Raw genomic sequence first — 22,335 nt, forward strand, 5'->3', positions numbered from 1 at the left:
GTATGTGCTGTATATGTATTATGGATCATGATTTAACCTATTCATGTTAGCAGGGCAGAATTGTGAGCGCCTCCCACAAGCTGAGCAACGAGATGCGATGCAGCGATCGTGCCCAGCGCCGACTACGAGAGGCACCACCTGAGGCAACCGGGATCGGAGTGAAACTGTGAGTAAGGGAAGCTGGGACGGGGCTGGCTGTAAATCTATTGCTATAGTGTACTGGACGTGTGTAATGTATATGTAGTACATATGTACAGCACACACCTCCACTACACTCCAGCAATAGAGTTACAATTCTCCACTGCTAACATGAATAGGTTAAACCATGATCCATAGTACATAACATGTAGTTGTACTATGGATCATTTAAAGTCACCTGTCCCTTTAAGAAAAAGTATCGGTAATTGGTATCGGCAAGTACATGAGGGGATGTACTTGTACTTGTACTTGGGCCTGAAAAAGTGGCATCGGAACATCCCTAATTGTGGTCATCACTGTAGAAGCATTGCATGGGAACATTAATCAGCAGAGGAGCGGACCTGGGAGAGAACTTTCTCTCTCAGGTCTGATTGACAGCAGACATTGCTGATTGACAGCAGACATTGGGCGGGTGCAATAGCCATCCTGCTATTGCAATTTGAAATAGCCAATAGCAAAGTCCTCTCTCAGGTCCTCCTCTGTGGATTGACAGAAGGCGGTGGGTAGGTGCATTAGCTAGCCTGCTATTGGCTATTTCAATTTGAAATAGCCAATACCAAGCTTTGTTTATTTCTCACCCACTGCACAATGTAAATATTCTGTTGGGCGGAAAACGGCGGGTATTTTTTTCGTTGGGTCGGCGGGGACTGGGTCGGCTGCTGTCAGGATCCAGGATTCTACATCGTAGGACATTTTTGTTTTTAATAAATGATTTGTTAAAAACAGCATTGCGTTTTTATTTTACATTTCTGTTAACTTAGTGAATGAGTAGGGGTAACTTCTACCCCTTACTCATTCACGTGGGGGGGGGGGGGGGGGCAGCATCTGGGTGCCGCCTTTATCAAAGGAGGCACCCAGATTCCTATAAGCCCCCCTGCCCGCAGAAAAGGGCCCTTGACTGTGATCAGACAGGACATGTCTGATTATTTGTGATAATACGGACCAGATACACATAGTGTTTGAAAGCAGTGCTTGATGTGTATGTAGTATTCTATAATGTACACTGCATGTTCCCAAATAACATGACCATAGCAATTGTCACAGCTACAGATGTAGGTGGCAAAATGCAAATTTTGGACCTGGCCTGCTTTACTTTGTGCCTCTCTGGGCCCCCTTTTGTTGTGTGATTTCCCAGCTGCACCACGCTTTTCTGCCCAGGAATAAAACTTAAAGTATGACAGAGAGTGCCAATAGACATGGGACTATCCTTTCTGAATAATGCATATGATCCAGAGCAGAGCTTCACAGGAAAATTAGAATGCATGGGGTAGCATCCCTGATCACCACTTCAATGTGTAGCTTCCCTGAACAGCTGTGCTGTAAATCACCTTCAGTCTCCCATCTCCAAAGACACAATCTGCATAACTCCATGCTTTTCTATTGGCAGTAAGGTGCAGGGAGTGCGAATAACCCCCCTAACTTTTTGCCAGAACATAGAGGTGATGCACTGCATCCTTTGTTCCTACACCACAGCCACAGACCACAGTATTGTTTGAATATATAGGACTATATCTACAATACAGGATTATCATTTAATGTGACCATAATTCAACTCATCTATGTGTTTTAGTGTTGCACATCTTTAAAAATCCATGCTTGCTACATTTTTAGTGCAGTTTCCAACAATGCATCTTTCATAGAGAATAGTTTTGCATGGAAAACGCATGGAAAATGCGTAAGGGGGTGCAAATGGGCACTTTTACTTTTCCCCCTCTCAAATATATATATTCTGCACACAAATCCAGCTTACTTCATCCTAACTATTTTGGTTTACTTATAATTTACGGAGTGGAGTCCCGTGATCCCAGCACCGTAGATAATAATATTATCTATTATAATAATAATATTATAATAATATTATTAACAGGACAAGTAGGACTATGGTTGGTTTGATATATATATGTTTATAATCTCAATCATTATCAAAGAAACCCCAAAAAGCAATGACATGCCTATGGAATACTAAACATTACCGTATTTCAGGGTAAATCACCTTCAGTTACATTTGTTTACAGAATTACTAATTTATTTATTGCATAATAGGATGGATGTGCGGAGATAAGATTTACCACTAATGACACATTCGTTTTTGTTATTCTTACATACAAACTGCTACAATGTAATACATGATCAGTTGTTATAGCTTTGAAAACATCATTGTATTTTGCACAATGTAATGAAAGTACTAGATACTATATATAAATGTCTACTGCATGGCTTATAACCATAGTTACCTGTCTGCTATCTTTCTGGTTGCAGTGTTCAAGCATGACGAGGGCCCCAGTGGAGAAAGATGTGATGGACAGGCACTTGTCTTGCTGTCGAATCAAGGCATCACTAAGAACCCACTCCTGAGATTTGAAGTTGGAAAGAAATCAGATAGCAGAGTGAAAAAAAAAAGGATACAAAGGATAACAGCATTATAAAAAAATTAGTCTACGTCTCTCCAGGAAAAAAAATCACCTCTCTAAAGAAGAACCCCAGACTAAGGCACCAAGGAAAACACATCAACAACATACTAAACACAAGTTTACTAACACACCCAAGCCTTCTGTCCACACATAACCCTACAAAGACTTCTCCCCAAGCAGCCAGGCAATCATTAGCAGCAGATTAGATTACACTAGACATGTACATTTCATTCTATTTTCCGAATGCAAATTCAGACGAAGTTTCGTGAATTCGGATGCATCTGAATGTCCGAATTCCACTGAGGCTGAATGCAAACTAATCCAAATGTTCTCTTGATTATATTTTGGATCATCCGAATTTCAGTCAAAATGAAACAAAATCGTGACTGTTTTCTGGCCAATCAGAAAACCCCATCCGAAACTAAAATGAAAATCTGAAAGATCCAAATCCGAATAACGAAACGGTGTTTGGACCCGAAACCCGAAAGAAGAAAAATCCGAAATACATATTTAGCTGGCTTACATGTCTAGATTACACCATCAGTTCTTTCCTTGGCAGGGATGTGCTTGGAGGAAGCTGCTTTACACACAATGTAAGGGTGGCCAATGACTAGCAGATATGTATTTGAAAATATTGGCAAGGGAGATTTCTTCCCATCCTCTAAAGATTTGTTTCAGCACCAAGACCTGCTGCAACCATCACTTGATCCAGACACTGAAATTTAAATGGCACTTTGATCCTTTTCTTTGCCCAATAGCAAAGGGAAGGGCCCATCAGGTCTGCTTACAGGAACATTTTCCTTTAAACTTCCATAAACATCTGAAATGGTCAGATTGTTGCCACAATACATTTGGAGCATTGCTTGTGTTAATCAGGCTTCCTATGATCACAATATACCTGAATTTAATTCAGTCAACCCAAAATTGTACTTTTTGGCAAATGAACAATTAAACCAACTAACAGTTTATTATGTGTGTTATACTATGACCATTATGAGGGTGCTCACTCATCCTGCTGGATTGCATTTATTTTATATTATGAACAACATACCAGGAGATGCTGAACACACAAAGGTGGGTGAGAACACCCAAAACTCCCAGGTGGGCATGAGATGGGAATTATGACAAGAGGATCTCACTGTTGAAGTATCCAAGACAATTTAGAGGCCAATGGCTAACTTTACATTTCAGAATCTTCTTATAACTAAATTTACCTTTGGGTAGACAGACCCTTTAAGATAAACAACTGTTTATTTCCATGCAATCCAAATGTAGTATTTTTGAACTGAAAGTCCTGAACTGAAATGTTCCAAAACTGATGCAATTGAGGGAATAAAGTGTGTTTTCAGTGGAAATCTCCTTTAAAATCATGTCAGATACCAGTTTACCAACTTAATGTAGATTCATTAGTAAATTATGACAAGCCAAGGTATGATTCAGTGTGATGAAGAGAATGTGTTATCTGTACAGGGTTGAAAATACCATCCCCCAAATACTCATGTGTAATAATTATTCATACAACATCTTATTGAAAGTAAATAACACATTAGCTTCCTTGATCAGTCTTGCTGACCCTATGACCAGACCATGTATTGCCTGAATCTATAGCATGCATTTTTCATTGTTGATGCAGCCAAACTATCCTTATATACAATATACTGTACATTAGATGTGAAATAAGCCTTAAATATCATAGAAGTTAAATACACATTCTCACGGTTATTTTAACCTGTTGGTATAGCTTTATTTCATTCATATTGCACTGGATTTATCAGCGTTGCAAAGGAGGGAGGAAGAGGTAATGAGCTAGAGATTATGCCAGCTCTATGCTATTTTCATTGCTCCCAGAAGAATTGCTGTTAGATATCGGTGCTCTGATGCAAAGAACACAGGAGAGGTCTTCTACCCACGGCCTTATTTCATTTGTGCTGCCCTAGGCACTTGCAAACACTGACACCCTATTAATGCCCTTTTGACCCCATTTCTGCTACCCAATTATCATTGCCACAATTCTAGAACACAGGCAAATAGCTGTATTCTGCTGCACTGCTCCAGTTGCTGCGGAATAAACTGAGCTGAGCTTTTGTTGCTCATAGGGTTAATTGGAAATTATGAAAAGAGCACCTCTCAGTATATGTGGATGTCTGAAAACACTGCCAGGAGTCAACAGGTCAGTTCCCTATTCAATTATGGCCAATGAAGTCTCCAAGTAGCCTTGCACAGAGCCGTGCGTTCTGTATTGTTTAGCGCACCCTGTAGACAACAAATACAGAACTCTCATGACCTGGTAAAATTGTCTTTGCCTAGGCTAGGGCCAGTAGACGAGGGAGCTGTAATCAGTGGTGTAACTATAGCCATAGTAGCCTACGCAGCTGCTATGGGGCCAGGAGGTGGGAGAGAGGGCATCATTAGGAAGGCTGTTAAAGCAAATTAAACAAAGATAATATGTGTGCATGTGAAGCAGAATTAGTATTATAAGTATTATATTATATTGCTATATATTATTATATTATACACCGATCAGCCATAACATTATGACCACCCGCCTATTATTGAGTAGGTCCTCCATTTGACCTGTCGAGGCATGTACTCCACTAGACCTCTGGAGGTATGCTGTGATATCTGGCACAAATCCGTCAGTATCAGATCCTTTAAGTACCGTAAGTTGCGAGATGGAGCCTCCAGGGATCAGACTTGTTTTTTCAGCACATCCCACAGATACTCGATTGGATTGAGATCTGGAGAATTTGGAGACCAAGTCAACATCTTGAACTCATAGTTGTGCTCCTCAAATCATTCAAGAAAATGTTATTCATCAGACCAGGCCACCTTCTTGCATTGCGCTGTGGACCAGTTCTGATGCTCACATGCCCATTGTAGGTGCTTTTGGTAGTGGACAGTGGTCAGCATGGGCACCCTGACTGGTCTGCACTGCAACTACGTAGCCCCATACACAACAAACTGTGATGCACTGTGTGTTTAGACACCTGGCTATCAGAACCAGCATTAACCTTTTCAGCAATTTGAGCTGCAGTAGCTCTTCTATTGGATTGGACTATACGGATCAGCCTTCGCTCCCCACATGCAGCAATGAGTCTTGGCTGCCCATGACCTGGTCACCAGTTCACTGTTTTTCCTTCCTCGGACCACTTTTTGTGGGTTCTGACCACTGCAGACTGGGAACATCCTACAAGAACTGCAGTTTTGGAATTGCTCTGTGCCAGTCGTCTAGCTATCACAATTTAGTCCTTGGCAACGTCGCTGAAATCCTTACACTTGCCCATTTTTGCTGCTTCCAACACATCAACTTCAGGGACAAAATGTTTAGATGCTGCCTAGTATATCCCACCCACTTCCAGGTGCCATTGTAACGAGATACTAAATGTTATTTACTTCCCTTCTCAGTGGTCAGAATGTTATGGCTGATCGATGTATGTATTATATTCTGTTAGGGTTGGAGAGATTGCTCATGACACTGACCCTGACTTATATCCACTTCAGTTTGTTACATGCCTGTCTATTGGTGACCTCAGGCTAAAATGTTGTTTTGCCTCTTTATTAAATCAGCCTTGGCGCTTCATTAACCAGACTGCATTACTGCAGGGACATGATAATATAAAACACCTTTATTAGCAGGAATTGACAGACAATTTCTCTCTGTTACCTGTGCAGCAGGGGCATTACTTGCAGTTCCCTTGCAGACTCCCACACCAGCCAAAATGTTCCCTGCTGTGTCTGGTCCCTGAGACTCCAGACAGTTTGCTCCTTGCTTTATTATCCCAGTGATCACCTCCTTCTCCGGGATCCTGCATGCAGAGTAAAACGTTTAGTGAATCTAATCATAAAATACATGCATGGTACATCTAGCTGCAGATCACAGAATTCATACATACATACATACAATGAATATTGCAAAATTGTTGCAATACCAGTTATGACCACGAGAGGCAGCAAAGGGTTTATCATCATAGCAAATGTTTTTACAACAAGCTGCAGAGCATTTACTGGAGGTGGAGAAGGTTATACTTCTGAGACAAGGCCAGGGGTCCCAACATTCATTTTTCACCCCTTGATTTACCAGCTACATGCTCACAACACACTATGTACAGAATGTAGAATTATTTTTCCTTCTAAACCCCCTTTGTCTGCTATTTGTTTTTAGATCTTCTAGTAAGTTTATAGCTGCTGAAAAGGGGAAATGTATCTAGTTTTATAAAGAAATGAACAAAACGTATATATAGCACCCAAGGGGCTAAAGCTGGCTATAACTATATTGAATTTCAACTGATAAATGTAAATCGACTAAACTTTGAGCCTAGGTGGCCCAGCTGAGCTAGCTGGAAGCTCTCATGGGGTTGGAGCAGGCACAGTGGGGCTGAATAAAGCAGATATTCTACACTCCCCCTTTCCCCCACTTACTTCAGATCTGCTATAAGTATGGGTGCAGCCAGGAGGATAAAATTCTTCCAATACCCAGCCATGTATTGGTTCACATGACCAGGTGGAAGAAGTGTTGGACCTTACTCCCCGGCATGCAACCGTACTGATGGCAGGTCTGCTGCTGCTCTGCATCCAGCTAAGCAATGATCTACAGTGTCTCCTCACAATGCCTAATGGAGCAGTGCCTCATGGATTTCAGCAAGGGGCACCTGCTGCCACCCTGCAGCCTTGGCAACGATGGGGACACAGCTGTCGTCACCGGAATTCATACTTCTTCTTGTGTCTAAATGTTTTTAAAACTTACCCTTGCATTAGGGCTACACCCACACTGCAAGGGTTAAGTGCTCATTTTGTCTACTGGAGTCAAGTAAAGCAGATATACTCACCTGATCCTCGGTCCTGCGGTGGTCAGCACTCACCTCTCTTCCCCTCCGCCGCAGCTATAGGATGTCCCTCGGTGTCCTCACTTCTAATTCAAGTGATTGGACCTGCATTAGACATTAAGACATCAGAGGTCCTTAGACCACAACAGCCCTGAGGAGAAGAGGCTGCGAGGTCTAGCAGCCTGAGTGACCAAGGATCAGGGTATATCTGCTTTATTTGACTCCCCTAGACAAAATGAGCACTTAACCCTTGCAGTGCCCAATGCAGAGGTAAGTTTTTAAAATTCCCGGAGTTAACTGAAGGGCCGTATCTCAGCACGGACAGGGGCTGGGAGGAAGAATCTGCAAAAGCCTGAGCATTGCACTCGCAATCCACTGACTGTGGCTGCAATACTTTGCCGGTTCAAATGCAAACAAAATCATAAATGCTTTTTTTTTCTTTTATTATTATGTGAGTATGTATTGTTGTTTTTTTTTTTAAAGCTGGACTATGCCTTAAATGCCCCAATATGAAATTCTGCTCGTTTCCTTGATTCACTTACTTTAGCTCAGGGTAGACATTTTGAAGATACCACTGAAAAGATTTACAGCTCATCTTCTTCCGTAGCTCCACTCTGTCTGCTATACTGCAGGGAGCAGAAGACACAAGAACAATATTAGAATCAGTAGACCAACAACACTGCAGGGCATTTAAAATCACGTGATTAGTTGAACCAGAGCAACTGTAGTAAAGTTGCTTATAATTATTTACATTATTGCACAATGTCAATCTGTCAGCTCAGTATTTTATGTCAAGAAACTATGTATTACTTTATTCTTCCAACTGCTGATATTTGTATCAGATATTATTAAAAAGCCATTTATGTTGCAAAGTGTTAAAGGAGTCAATATGGATTTGTAGTAGGAGCTCCTTTCAGGTGTTCCTGCCTGAGGCGGACTTCATGGTGAGAGCCACATGACCATGGGGGGTGGAGCCTGCTTGAGACGGCGATGGGACGTGAGCAGCTGACACCGCTTGAGCAACGGAGGGAGTCCCGGACCGGGTCCACAAAGGAGGCCTGACAAGGGAAGCAATAGAGGAACAAACTACCTCCCAAACCACCTCACCAGCAACGTTGGGGACATCAGAGGAATCGCATTAAGGTACTGAGATAACTTTACATACTTTAGCACAATCTTTACCCACAAAAGGGGATTTGACAATTATGCTAAGACAAATGGAGGATTCAATAAAGACAGATTTGATTATTGATTATTACAATCAAATCTGAATTATCTCAGGTGTTAAAAAGAGTGGAGGAGACGGAAGAACGTCTAGATCAGCATGAGAAAGCAAATAAGGCGCTACAAGAACAGAGTAAAACTACTGAAATATCCATTAGAATGGCACTCTATAAGATAGAAGATCAGGAAAATAGAAATAGACGGAATAATTTAAGACTCCGAGGTATTCCTGAAGCAGTGGGAGACCGGGAATTGGGAGATTAAATTAAGGAGACTTTTAATACACTGTTAGAGCGACCCCCACCGGCGGAGATGATCTTAGATAGAGTGCACGGAGCCCAACGTCACAGGATAACGGGAGGAGAGAGTCCAAGGGATGTAATTGTAAGATTTCACTATTATGCGGATAAGGCTCAAATTATGGAGCGTTTGAAAAATGCAGCACAGCTGGAAATAAATGGCGTTAAATTACAGACTTTTATGGACTTGGCACCTGAGACTCTAGCACGCAGGAGGGCCCATTGGTGCAAATATTACAAGACCAACATATTCCATACAGATGGGGGTTCCCAGCATGCCTTATTGCAAACAGAGAAGGCAGGACAGCAGTGATGCGTTTCCCAGAGGAATTAATAGAGTTTTGTGGTAAACTAGAAATCACCCCCCAGTGTTGCCAGGATGGATAGATCCGAGAGTGGAACTGAAGACTTATCTGAATCATAAGTGCCAAAAAAATAAGGACAGAGGTGCGGCTCCTCCCCCGCAGGCATGCTACACATATTCTGGTCATGTCTGTCCCTGCAGTCGTTTTGGTCGCAGGTGCCGGACATCACGCAGAAATTTTCAGACTCCCAGATACCAAACTCTCCCTCCTTTTTCTTGCTACACCATAACTCACGGCCCTTGAAGGGTTATAGGAACTCGGTGACTATTCATCTAGTCAACGCGGCCCGCGCATGTATTCCAGCCATGTGGAAGCAGGCATCACCTCCCACCCTCCAGTTATGGTTTAGTAAGATCAACGATATCAAACTAATGGAGGACCTTACCAGCACCATCAAGGATACAGTGTCCCGGTTCTGCCGAACATGGTTTTATTGGAACAAATTTGTTGCATCTCAGGAATACCTGGATCTTTTGAGATGATTCCGCAGAGAAAACCCCCCCTTTTTGGAGCATCTCTCCTATCCTCTGTCAGCTACCCTTCTACCCCCTCTACTCCCCCCCTATAGCTCCACATCAAGGTTACGTTCTTACAGTGTCGATAGGGTTAGTGGGTGGCCGGGAGGGCCCTGCTGACCCAGACGGTCAACATAGGAGCGCTGTACTGTCTTATTCTTATATATGTTTTATAGTAAATGTAATACATGTGGCTTCAAAATCAAAGCATCAAACTCACATATCACCGAACCCCTCGACTCCAGGCGGCTGGTAAAGCGAGGGGGGTTCGTAGACAATCACCGCTGATATGCAGGATATTTTGGTTATTTCCTTCTTTACCACAATGTATGCCTTAACTGCTTGATGTTGGTGGCTGCGTCCACCTTTTAGTTGACATTTGTGAGCTGATGTTGGCTCTATATGTACCTTACACTTGATATGTTCAATAAACACAAGAATTAAAAAAAAAAAAAAATAAGGACAAAGTAGAGACTACTTAGGTATAGTTAGAACACTATGAGAAGACTCGGGAGGGGGGAGAATTGGAAACAACTACAATCTAGCTCGCTCCCCCTGTAGGAACACATAGTGGGAATATTATGAGAATATAGAACTTTGTCTTCCAGACTAAATGGACCTATTTTTTTCTATTCCTTCTGATTATTTTTGGCCTTTTTTTTCTTTTTAAATCAAATGGTTATTTATATGAATAAGCTATTATATATAGATAAATAGACCTGGGGGTGATGGAGTAAAACGGCCGAGGAAGAGCTATGAGGAGGAGGGAGGAGAGATGCTCACCAGATCGCAGTCTGAGTAGGCTCCATACCCATATTAGGCGGAGGGTACACAGGGGATATAGTCCCACAAGCGAGACCCTTATTCGCTAATATAGGGGCGGGAAATGTTGGTTTTGAAGAGGAGTGGTGACTGTGTGGGATGTAATATGGTTGTGTGTATGTTTTTTCGGGGGGCTATAAGGGACTTAGGCTCTAGAAGGGACCAAGAGGATACGCCCAAGACACATATGGCAACAGTTAATGTAATGACGTACAATGTTAGGGGGTTAAATTCGACACATAAGACATATCAAATTCTGTCTGAAATGAAAAGATATGGGGCAGATGTAATTTTTTTTACAGGAAACACATTTTTCTTATACATCATCGTCCTATATACATTCCAGAGATTATATACAATAGTATTATAGCCTACAATAACCGCTCCAAGGGAGTGGCCATAGGCTTTAGAAGAAACTTATCGGTAAAGGTACATTCCTGCTTGTCAGATACGGAGGGAAGATATCTGTTTCTTCGCGTAACCATTAATGGAACGGAATATACGTTGGCAAATGTTTATGTCCCCAATAGGCTGCAGGTCCCTTTCTTTTTGAGGGTGATTAAAAGTTTAGGGGACTTCCAGAGGGGTATATTGGTATTGGCGGGGGACTTCAATGTATGTCTGGATAGAAAAATATTAGATACTTCCACTGGTAGGGTACGCAACCCCAGCTCCCATCTTGCTCATCTGAGAAAGGTATTTAGTAAATATCAACTTGATATTTGGAGAATACTCCATCCAACAGAACGGGAGTACTTGTACAGAAGGAATGTCACCGGTGGTATATGGGAGGCTCATAAGGCTGTTCTTAGAGGCAAGCTAGTGGCACTGGGGGACACCCATAAGAGGGAGAGGACCCGGAACATACAATCTTTATAAGAAGAGATCCAACAGCTGGAAGCAACCCATAAAGCACACAATAGATCTAAAAATCTCGAAGGAATTATTTATGAAGAGGGAGCAATTAAAAGTATTACTGGAAGCAGACACTAAATATGCATTTAATATAACTGCTAGACAACACTATGAGATGGGGAATAAATCAAGTAAAAACTTTGCGAAAGCATTAAAGAATAAACAATCTAAAACGTATATAGCCAAAATTAAATCTGAAATGGGTACCATGGTTCACTCTACAACGGATATAGCGGAGACATTCCACGATTTCTATCAAATACTTTATCAGCTAGGGGACCCCCCTGAGCAGGGTACTGGGGCAGTGGGATTAGATAAGATAGGAAGAATCACTACATATTTGGAACAGGCAAAGCTTCCAATAATATCAGAGGAAATGTTAGATGTAATGGAGAGGGATATTACCCCAGAGGAATTTAAGCAGGCAGTGAAGACAACTCCAACAGGTAAAAGCCCTATACCAGATGGATTTACCTTATTATACTTTAAACGGTTTCAGGACATCCTATCCGAACATTTCTGCACATATGTGAACGACATAGGAAAAACCACACCAATGCGCCCGGAGGCACTACTGGCGCATATAACAGTAATAGAAAAGGAGGGGAAAGATCCTAGCCTGTGTGCAAGCTACTGCCCAATATACCTTATGAATGTAGACACAAAGCTTTATGCGAAAATCCTAGAAAGTGGGCTACGTCCATTTGTCTCCTCCTGGATACATCCAGATCAAGTGGGGTTTGTCCCGGGAAGAGAGGCGAGAGATAATGCCCTAAAGACTATTTCATTAATACACGAGGCAAAGCGACAGAAGCAGCCAGCCATACTTTTGTCGATTGACGCAGAAAAAGTTTTTGACAGGGTAGACTGGAGTTTCCTGTTTAAAACTCTGTCTATACTTGGCATAGGGAAAAGGATAATAGACTGGATATCAGTGTTGTATGTTAACCCACGGGCAAGGGTGAAAATTAATGGATGCCCCCTTTCCCCTTTGCTTTTCGCTATATCTATTGAACCCTTGTTAGCTACAATTCGCTTAAATCAAGATATCCAGGGGATAAGGACAATGGCCGGGGAATTTAAAGTCGCTGCATATGCAGACGACATTTTACTATATATAAGACACCCCAGAACAATGCTACCTCAGGTTCTGGGAGAGTTAAAGGTTTATGGGGAACTCTCAAATTTTAAAATAAATTTAGATAAATCGGAAATCTTAAACATATCACTCCCAGAAATTGAGAGACAGGCACTGACCCCCTACTTCACTTTTCGTTGAAAACAGAAGACTCTTAAATATTTGGGTACATATCTAACTACTAATATTATAAAGCTATATTAATCTAATTATATACCCATAATAAATACGTCTAAAGAAGAACTAAACACATTCTCCCTACGGAAACTCTCCTGGGTGGGGAGAATTAACGCAATTAAGATGATGATTCTTCCAAATATACTGTTTCTATTCCAGAAGATACCCATTGAGATACATAGGACGTTTTTCCAAATATTACGGAAGATAATAACTAAATTTATTTGTAAAAATTGAATATCTTGACTAGGGCAAGACAAGGGGGAGGATTGGCACTCCCTGATTTTAGGATGTATCATATAGCTGCCCAACTGACGCGAATAGCAGACTGGGCGTTCGGGAAAGAGCAGAAAAGTTGGGTGGCTCTGGAGACAGTATTGAGTGGGACCAGGTTGGAGGGAGTAATTTGGAAAGAGAGGTCTGTCCCCTAGTACGTTACCACTCACTATCTCGACCATAAGCACATGAGATCACCTGTGCCGTAGATATGGCTGGGTATATAACTCAGTACTAATACCTTTACTGGGAAATGACTATTTTTCCCCGGGAAAATATGATGCATCCTACCTGAAATGGAGTAACTCCCCTACCTTAAAGGTGAAAGATATCTTACAAGGAACTTCAATATGCTCGCTTGCGTAGCTGCGGGAAAGGTGGGAGAGATATCCAATAGACTGGTGGAAGTATCATCAACTACAGCATTTTGTACATAATCTACCTAGACCATTGATAATAGACCAAGAAGTAACGCCATTTGAATCTATTATGGGATCTAAACAGGCCCCTCAACACTGTCTCTCACTCTTCTTAAAGTAATTAATTTAATGGAAAGTGGATCGACACCTGCATACCTGGATAAATGGGTGAGCGAGCTTAGGCACACAATCACACAAGAGGAGGAAAGGAAAATACTGAACCTAGTCACCATAACAACTATTGATGTTAGAACAAAGGAGATACATTACAAACTATTATCACGGTGGTATAATGTCCCAAAAAAACTACATATGATACATCCTATAAATGATTCACATTGTTGGCGGTCATGCAACGAGATAGGAACACTTACGGGTCTATTCACTAAGCTGCCGAGGGCAGCCGAGTGAACAACCGACCCCAAGTGAAGTGAGCCGAACACTGTTCGGCTATTCACTTCAGGCTGGTACGGCTGAAATCAGCCGTACATCGGCTTGCTTCACATGGCTTCGGGTCAGCCGAACATGCTCAGCATGTTCGGCCGACCCGAAGTGCAGAAGGAGTTTGACTCAGCCTGACTGAGCCGAACCTTCGGCAGGCTACTCACAGCTGTTCGGCCTATTCTTATAGATGCCGAACAGCAGTGAGTGAATAGCCGAATGCCGCTGAGCGGCATTCGGGTCTGCTGTTCTGCTCGGTCCCTCAGAGGGACCGAGCAGAACAGAAAAATAGTTTTAAAAGTTTTAAAAAAAGTAAATAGAAAACGATTGTGCGGAGCTAGCAGTGACAGCTAGCTCCGCCCAATAGTTTCCTAGTCAAAAAAAGTTGCCGTCAAATAAAAGAGAAAAAAAAAACTCTCCTGGTTGCTCTGGGAGTCTCCCGCTCCCGGCCGCCCAGGAGAGAAATACTGCTGTTTCTTTCTTTTTCTTTATTCTGACACGGCATTGTACCCGCCCAAAAGTTAGCCAAAGGACCGGCCGAAGCTATGGCTAGATTCTTTGGCAGCTTCGTGAATAGATCCCTTAGTCCCCCCAATATGAAGTGGCACTATAGAGTAGATATAGATTAATACCCAGGGGAATAAATGAAAACAATCCCATCCTCCTTCAGAACCCTCGGTAGAGTATGAGGTTTCACAGGGAGAGAGAGATGATAGAGTGATAGAAAGATGCAATTGATGGAGGTGCCCTCCGCACACCTTTCAGCAGTCCCGGCCAACAATCAAATAAATGGTGCTCGAAGTAACTTCACGGATGGCACCGTGCAAAACACAAGATTGAAGAAAATAGGTCACCAGCACTCCATAAGTTAAAATGAATGAGTCCTTTTAATGGACAATGATGTCACAGAAATCCAACATGAGCCGACGTTTCGGGGCCACACAGGGTCCCTTCTTCAAGGCAAGAGATGTGACCGGTCACATCTCTTGCCTTGAAGAAGGGACCCTGTGTGGCCCCGAAACGTCGGCTCATGTTGGATTTCTGTGACATCATTGTCCATTAAAAGGACTCATTCATTTTAACTTATGGAGTGCTGGTGACCTATTTTCTTCAACAGAGTGATAGAAAGGTTGTGATTTGTGAATATTTTGAATATTTTGTAAGTATGGTTGTATTCAAGAAATTAATTGTAAAAGATATTGCTTGTTTTTTGTATTATTGAAAAAATTTTTGGAATAAAGAATTAATAAATAAAAAAGGAGTCAATATGAGTGATGTGAGCCATGCTGTTTTTTTAATACACATATTTAATAGATTTGATTAAAGCGGACCTTTACACTCAAAAATCAAATTCCACCAATGCATCCCCCTATGTATCATGATTAATAATAACATAGACATGTCAGATATAAAACGCTGTGATTTCGAAATACTTACACTTGCAGAGCATTCACTTCCTGCTCTGAAAAGGCAAAATGACTTCAGTTTGTCAAAGCAATGCACACTGGGATTGTTTTGTCATCAGCAGAGCATTGCTGAGAAATCTCATCTGTAATTTAATGAGATTTCAGGGAAAGGCATTTTCCTCCCCTGAGATAATGTTAATGGTCACATGTCCTAGTCACATGTCTAATCACATGTCTAGTCACATGTGCCAGAAATCTAAGAAGTAAAATGAGAGCTAGTAATCTGCCCTAAGTAAACATGGCCACTGTGAGAATACTTGGGAAGAAAAGAAAAATAAGCTATGCAAAGAATACAAAGCCGGCAGTTATCTAGAAGTATGTGTTTGTACATTGTCATTACTAAACATTTCTTTTTTTCATTTAATATTCTTTATTAGGTTTTTCCACAACACAATCCAAAAATGTCATCCCAAACTACTACTTCATAAAAATATATAATATTCAAATAGTCTTTATAATCTTGTATCCAATATAACAAAATGTATAACACTACCCATATTTAAACAATCCTCTTCCTGTAGTATCATTATTAACTACTAGTCAAGTGCCTTTTAATCAAACATTTTCAATAAAGTGAATCATTAATCCTCAGTTTCATGTTATTTCCTTCATATATTAAATTATTATTGATCCACAATTATATAATTACTAAAAAAAAAAAAAGGGTGTATCATACGTGTCTGATTGTGATCACAAAACCAAAAATCCCCTTTAAATTCTATAACTAGTAGCATCCTTCCTTCTCTTGCCCCTCCTTTCTTCTTCCCCCTTTTCTCCCTTCCCTTCTCCTGAATTTTATATTAATCTTTATTGAAACTCTTTCCTTTTGTTATACATAACCCACCTCATACATATTCCCTCTCCCATACTTCCTACACAAAAAACCCCCAAAACTTATATTTTCTTGCGAAATCTGACAAGTTTGATCTCATTGCTTCTAGCTATTGTTCCCAGATTTTTATAAAACTTCTGTATACATCCCTTATGTTGATATATCAATCTTTCCCTTGGTAACACATGATTATTATGCACTTTCCATTCCTCTACCGTAGGTGTATGGGGGGATATCCATTTTAATGCGATCTGTTTGCCATAAATAACAGTCTTAGCTTAAATAGCACAAAATGTTTCTATTTAAAATACCTCTTTGTCAATCAATCCCAAAAGGCAAATCCCAGGATCTATTGGTATTTGAGTTTGATAAATATTATTAATTAAGTTCACCACTGGCTTCCAATAATGAAAAAGCTTTGGGCATCTCCATAACATATGTATCAAGTTCGCTGGTTCCCCTCTACATCTTGGGCATTCCTCGTTTTCCCTCCTATGCCATTGTGCCAGTTTTTGCGGGGTGTAATACACACTATGTAATAATGAAATATTACATCAGGTCAATTTCTGAGAGGGGAATAGGGACAGATACATTATTTAATGCGATTTGCCAATACCTCTCCTCTATTGGACCCACATCTTCCTCCCAATGCAGGGTAACTTCCATTTAACTGCTTTATTTGTTTCCATTGCTCCATATATTTGAGAAATAAGGCATTTTTTTATTGTAGCTTTTGCAATCATCTTCACCAATGGGGATATTACTGGTACAATTAATCTGCTCCTATTCTGTGCCTCAATTGCATAACGCAGCTGGAGATATTTATAAAAATGTTGTTTAGGCAGTTGGAACTCTCATTAACATTTGATAAGTTTTTATAGTATGTCCATTATACAGCTGTGGCACAAGACATATCCCCCTACATTGCCACTCTTCAAATCCTTGTAATTTGGCCACTTCACTATATATCTCGTTAGATCATATTGGTGTAAAAGTAATTCATGATCCCTTTCATATCTTGCCATATTTTCCATATGAACATAACCGTATCATAATCTTTATATTCCTGGGGTATCCCTGCTTCTAGATAAGGGGATAGACAATTGAATCCATCTATCACACACAATAGGAATATATAATGACCTTGAGTATCTACAATAGCCTGTCTACAATAGCAATATCTACAATAGCCTAAAAACAATTAGTTTTGTTACCATATTTCCGATATGGTTTTTTATTTGTTTTCAGTACTGTCCAGTCAAAGAATCAAATAAACAATTTCAAATTTACAAAGACCAACAATATTAAAACGAGAATTTTTTTTTTTTTATTTAACAACCAAGCACAGAGATCATAGATGTGATGTGTTTTGCTACAACCATCGGAAAATGAAATAATCAAAGTTGTCCAAAACCTTATCTATATCTTATCCGTCTAAGCAAGCAGGCTAAAAAGACAATGTTTAACCTGGCCATACACAGGTTGAATTTCATTTGAAAACATTTGTTTTCAGAATGTTTGTTCAATTTTATAATAGTTATTGGGGTTAAGTCAGAGATCGATTTTGACCATAGTGACGAAAAAAAATGGATGAATTCAAGAAACTCCATTGATTCCAAAATTGAATGTTACAATCAAAATGAAATTTCCAATTACATTTAACAAGTCTGATGGCATTATCGAATATTCTGACGTGATTTTCCGTACGAAAGGAAGCTTGGAAATCTTCCAATGTTCACAAATCTACCAGCTTAAAGCCCATCTGCAAACAAAAAAACTACCCTTGCAGTGGGGCTAGTCCTGTACTGTAAGGGTTAGGTGCTTGTTTATGTCTAGGGGGCACTATCAAAGCTGTTTTACTTATGCGATTCATGTTCCCGCCATCTCTGTCTAGGCTGCCAGACCAGTCCCCGCAGGCTCTATTCCCCTTCGCTTTGGCAGTCTGGAGACCGCTGAATATCATCATGTCTTATGCAGGTCCATAGGAGAAGAAGTGGGGAGAAGAAGTGAGCGCTGACCACCGCAGGAGCCAGGATCAGGTAAGTAAAACAGGTTGATTTGAGTCCTCTAGAAACACTTAACCCTTGTAGTACGGGGGTAGTCAGAAGTTTTATCTTTGCGTGGATAAGTCCTTTAAGCCGCATGCAATCCTGAAGGCCTATCTAATCATTGCCTTGGTTCTGATACATCATGAATGTTGTATGGTTTGTGATTAAGACAAAGGTGTAAGGTCAACTCACCTCCCAAACGATTTCCCAATGGCAGAGGGACGTGCCTGATAATAATACTGCTTGTATTCATCCATCCAAACCTCAGCGGTGCGTTTGGTGTTCCTGAAAGAGCAGACCACAATTTTTATAACTTAATTTTTAAACTTTATGTCCTATCAAAACCACAATGGTGTAATTAAAAGAAATAAATTGTCTGACGGAATTTGAAAAAAACAAACAAAAAACAACTGCTTAATTATTTCTTATACCGCTAGCAGGTGAGATAAAACCATTTTTCCTATAGTGAGTAAATGCATTTTCTGCATAATGTGGGGCCTCTGTGTCCCAGAAAATGTTATTTCAATCGACACTTTCACATTACGATGCAAACAGATCACTATGAATTCTCTATTCCCAAGGTTGAAGTCAGATTTGATTGATCAACAAATGTTTTGCAATCTACAACAGCTGGGCCAATTAATGTTCTGCAGCAAGCACAGCCATTAATAACATGTTGTTACATTTATATGGCTTTATTCTTTACAGGTTATTATTATAAAATGGACATCTGTCTATTTGTCAGAAAACTAACATTCCTGTTATGTCCCCGCTGTTCTCTTATGACCATTTGTAGAAAATACTACTGTACATGAAAGAGCTGCTAATAGCCATCACAACTGTGTATGTAAAATGACCCAGGCCTCTACAAGAACTAGGATATGTGACATTATATAAGATGTGCTGTAAGGACTATTGTTCTTGGTTGGCTGCCATATTTCATGAAAGGTGAAAAAAATGACAGCTGGTTAATATGTTATGTGATGTCAAAGGACAGGAAGTTGGACGTATTTCTCTTTTCATTTCAAAAGGAAACTAAAATGGCTATATGTCAGTTTATTTGTTTTACGTTTATATGATTTTAAAATGATCTATACAGTACATGACAAATTAGTCCCAGAGCACTATGGGGTGTGTAAAGAGAAAGTACAGCAACAGTTATCTCCTTTTCTAGGCAAGCTGTCTCATTAAAAACCTCACATAGAGCTGTGCGGAGGAAGGGGGTGGGGTGAGGAGGGTTTATTTAATGCTCAGGCTCATTCACTTAGGCTGGGTTCACACCTGGGTGTACGGAATATGCGCGTTTGCCACGCTTTTTACAGCAATTTGCGGTAAAAGAAACGCGCGACAAACGCGCATTTGCGAGGGCTATCCGGCTGTACCCTAATGGATACGCGCGGCAAATATGCCCCAAAGAAGCTCCTGTACTTCTTTGGGCGTAGGGCGTTTTTCAGCGCGTTCCTAAGCGCTGTAAAACGCACAGGTGGGAACCATGCCCATAGGCAATTATTGGTTTTCACATGTTGAGCGTTTTACAGCGCGTAGGAACGCGCTGTAAAACGCCCAGGTGTGGACCAGGCCTTAAGTTTCAGCTTGAGTTACTGAACTCTGTAAACACCAGCTCTATCCTCTAAAAAAATATACACCCGAATGCAAAATATTAATGTATACAATGACATATTTCCCTGACTAAAGATAAAGAAAACATTGTGGAAATGCTATTTTAGGCCTTGCCATATTAAAATACGTTTCAAACCCAGACTTTTATTTTTCATTTTGGATAAAGTAGAGAGCATTAGAACCCCTGTCACCTTTAAATTGCTGGACTTTGTTAGAATGATTTCTCCTCACTTCCTATCCTGCTGACAATGTTTTACCAAACAGGAAGTGGGAGTAACTTTCCAACAGCAACACAGAGAGAAATACAGGACAAATGCTTTAGTTTAGTAGACTGGGGCAGTGCTCCCCAACCTTTTTATCGCCGCGGACCGGTCAACGTTTAATAATTTTACCGTGGCCCGCTGAGGGGGGGGGACCACTGGACTAGGGGAGGGCTAGATTTCCTGTTAGATATATATTTCAGTCTGTGTCCCTGCAGCAGATTTTCCCTCACTTCCTGTCTGGTTAAAACATTGTCAGTAGTGAGGGTAAATCTTGGATAGCATTAGAAAGCCTGATGGGATTTTAAAACTATCCTCACTTTATCAAAAAACTATAAAAAACCTTTTTAGCTTGACCTGCACTATAAAGAACGAAACCAAATATGTACAAAGCCACTATGTTTCCTTTGCATAGATACAGAAATATTCGCATACATGCCCACTGATATCATTAAACCCCATAAGATTGTGGGTTATGTTTCTGTACACCTGTGTTTGCTGTGTCATATAATACAACATGCGGCTGATCATATTTCATGTGCGGTTTGTTTCATTTAGCTTGCCTGTGATCATTCTGTACCTTTAAATAAACAATCCATTGTCTTCTCATTTTATATACTGTATATTTGTGTATATGACATCATATTTTAAACTATTGTGCATGTGTCTTGGGATACCAAGGAAGAAATACCTAGGTAGGACAAGATGACTGCAACATTCCGATCCAATTAAAGATTTGAATACTCAACTATCACTTTCAAAGTAATTCAGGAAGAGATGTAAAGCACAGTTGAGGCTTCCTAAAATAGAGGGTATATGTGTGACTTACTTCCATCACTAAACCAAAAAAATACATGTAATTTTAAATACTTTTAAATAGTATTCATTTTTTAAATTATATCTAGAGCCATGCGAATCATCCTTTTTTCCTGGGCAAATTATGCAACAAAGAACTTCTGGTTTAAAGCACAGATATTGCCTAATATTATAGACCCATTTATTCCAAATGCAATACAGATGTTTCAGGCTAGTTGGCCTTCACAAAACAAAAATAATTGTGCTGTGGTTCACAAATCACTTTAATATGGATTTCGATTATTTGTCAGTAATTAAAGGGCCAAAATACCATCATAAAGTGAAAGTTATTTTCATTTGGGGAAATAATAATGGACTGGAAGTCAGTACCTTGTTGGAAAATGCTACTCTCCCACCCCAAATTCAGTAGAATGTATCTTCTTCTGCTAGTCGCCTGAAATGATGATGTATTTATCCATAAATTATATCAAGTTGTCTTTTAATTAACCAGTATATAAAAATGATGTTGTTTATACTATGGCTGGATGATTGAGCTGAAAATGAGTGATGCTTTGGTTGGATTCTGTAGATCTCTAACAACAATCTCTCAAACTGGCTCATCGCACCTACAGAGGATTAGAACACAACTGAGCGTTCATGCCTATTTATGTGTGCATTAACATGCGGTAGAAGAATGCACCATATGGTGCATTGCCAGTCATTTTGAATGGCACCCCAGCTTGCATTCATGATGGGAAAAGGACTAGTGTGAAGGGATTCTGATTGTTATCACATGTCACCCCATTGCAAGAATAAAACTATTGCAAAAGTATTGCGATGCTAACCCTTGGGGGCAAGAGGCAGATAAGACTTCAAATAAGAACTATCTTAAGAGACATGTTGTTAAAAGTCTGAGTCAGCATTCTTTGCTTTAGTTTTGCTTATCTTTAAGACTAAATATTGTCTTCACGTATGTCTTGACCTTGTGCATGGTCAGCAGGGTAAAGTCCTGAGGTAATGCTAATGGATAAAGTACTAATTGGGCAACTTTTTATGATATATAAACAGAAAGAGTTTGCATTCATATTCAAATTGTTATTTTGCTGTTTGCTTTAAAATGACATAGTTACATAGTATTTGAGGTTGAATAAAGACAGTTAACCTTTTGAGGTATGGTGGCCTCAGAAGAGGCCCCTGACATCAAAAGGGCCACCATTTTGTGCAGTATGTCATCCTAGACAATATTGTCAAGGACTGCAGATAACCCAAGGGGAAATGATGGCCAGAGACT

General features: G+C 40.4%; 1 protein-coding gene across 2 annotated transcripts in view; it reads right to left on the bottom strand.

Moving 5' to 3' along the window:
- GALNT16 (polypeptide N-acetylgalactosaminyltransferase 16) overlaps positions 1-22,335 on the bottom strand; it is a 135,417-nt gene that overhangs the window by 6,294 nt on the left and 106,788 nt on the right. For both annotated transcript variants that reach the window (XM_018565102.1, XM_018565101.1), the window contains exons 11-14: positions 18,562-18,654; positions 7,975-8,058; positions 6,274-6,415; positions 2,433-2,549 (exon numbers count right to left, since the gene is read on the bottom strand). In XM_018565102.1, the coding sequence (XP_018420604.1) occupies positions 2,433-2,549; positions 6,274-6,415; positions 7,975-8,058; positions 18,562-18,654 (436 nt within the window). The remainder of the gene's footprint in view (positions 1-2,432; positions 2,550-6,273; positions 6,416-7,974; positions 8,059-18,561; positions 18,655-22,335) is intronic.

Source organism: Nanorana parkeri, unplaced genomic scaffold, assembly GCF_000935625.1.
Source record: "Nanorana parkeri isolate BGI_ZX_2015 unplaced genomic scaffold, ASM93562v1 scaffold812, whole genome shotgun sequence".
In the NCBI taxonomy this organism is placed as follows: Eukaryota; Metazoa; Chordata; class Amphibia; order Anura; family Dicroglossidae; genus Nanorana; species Nanorana parkeri.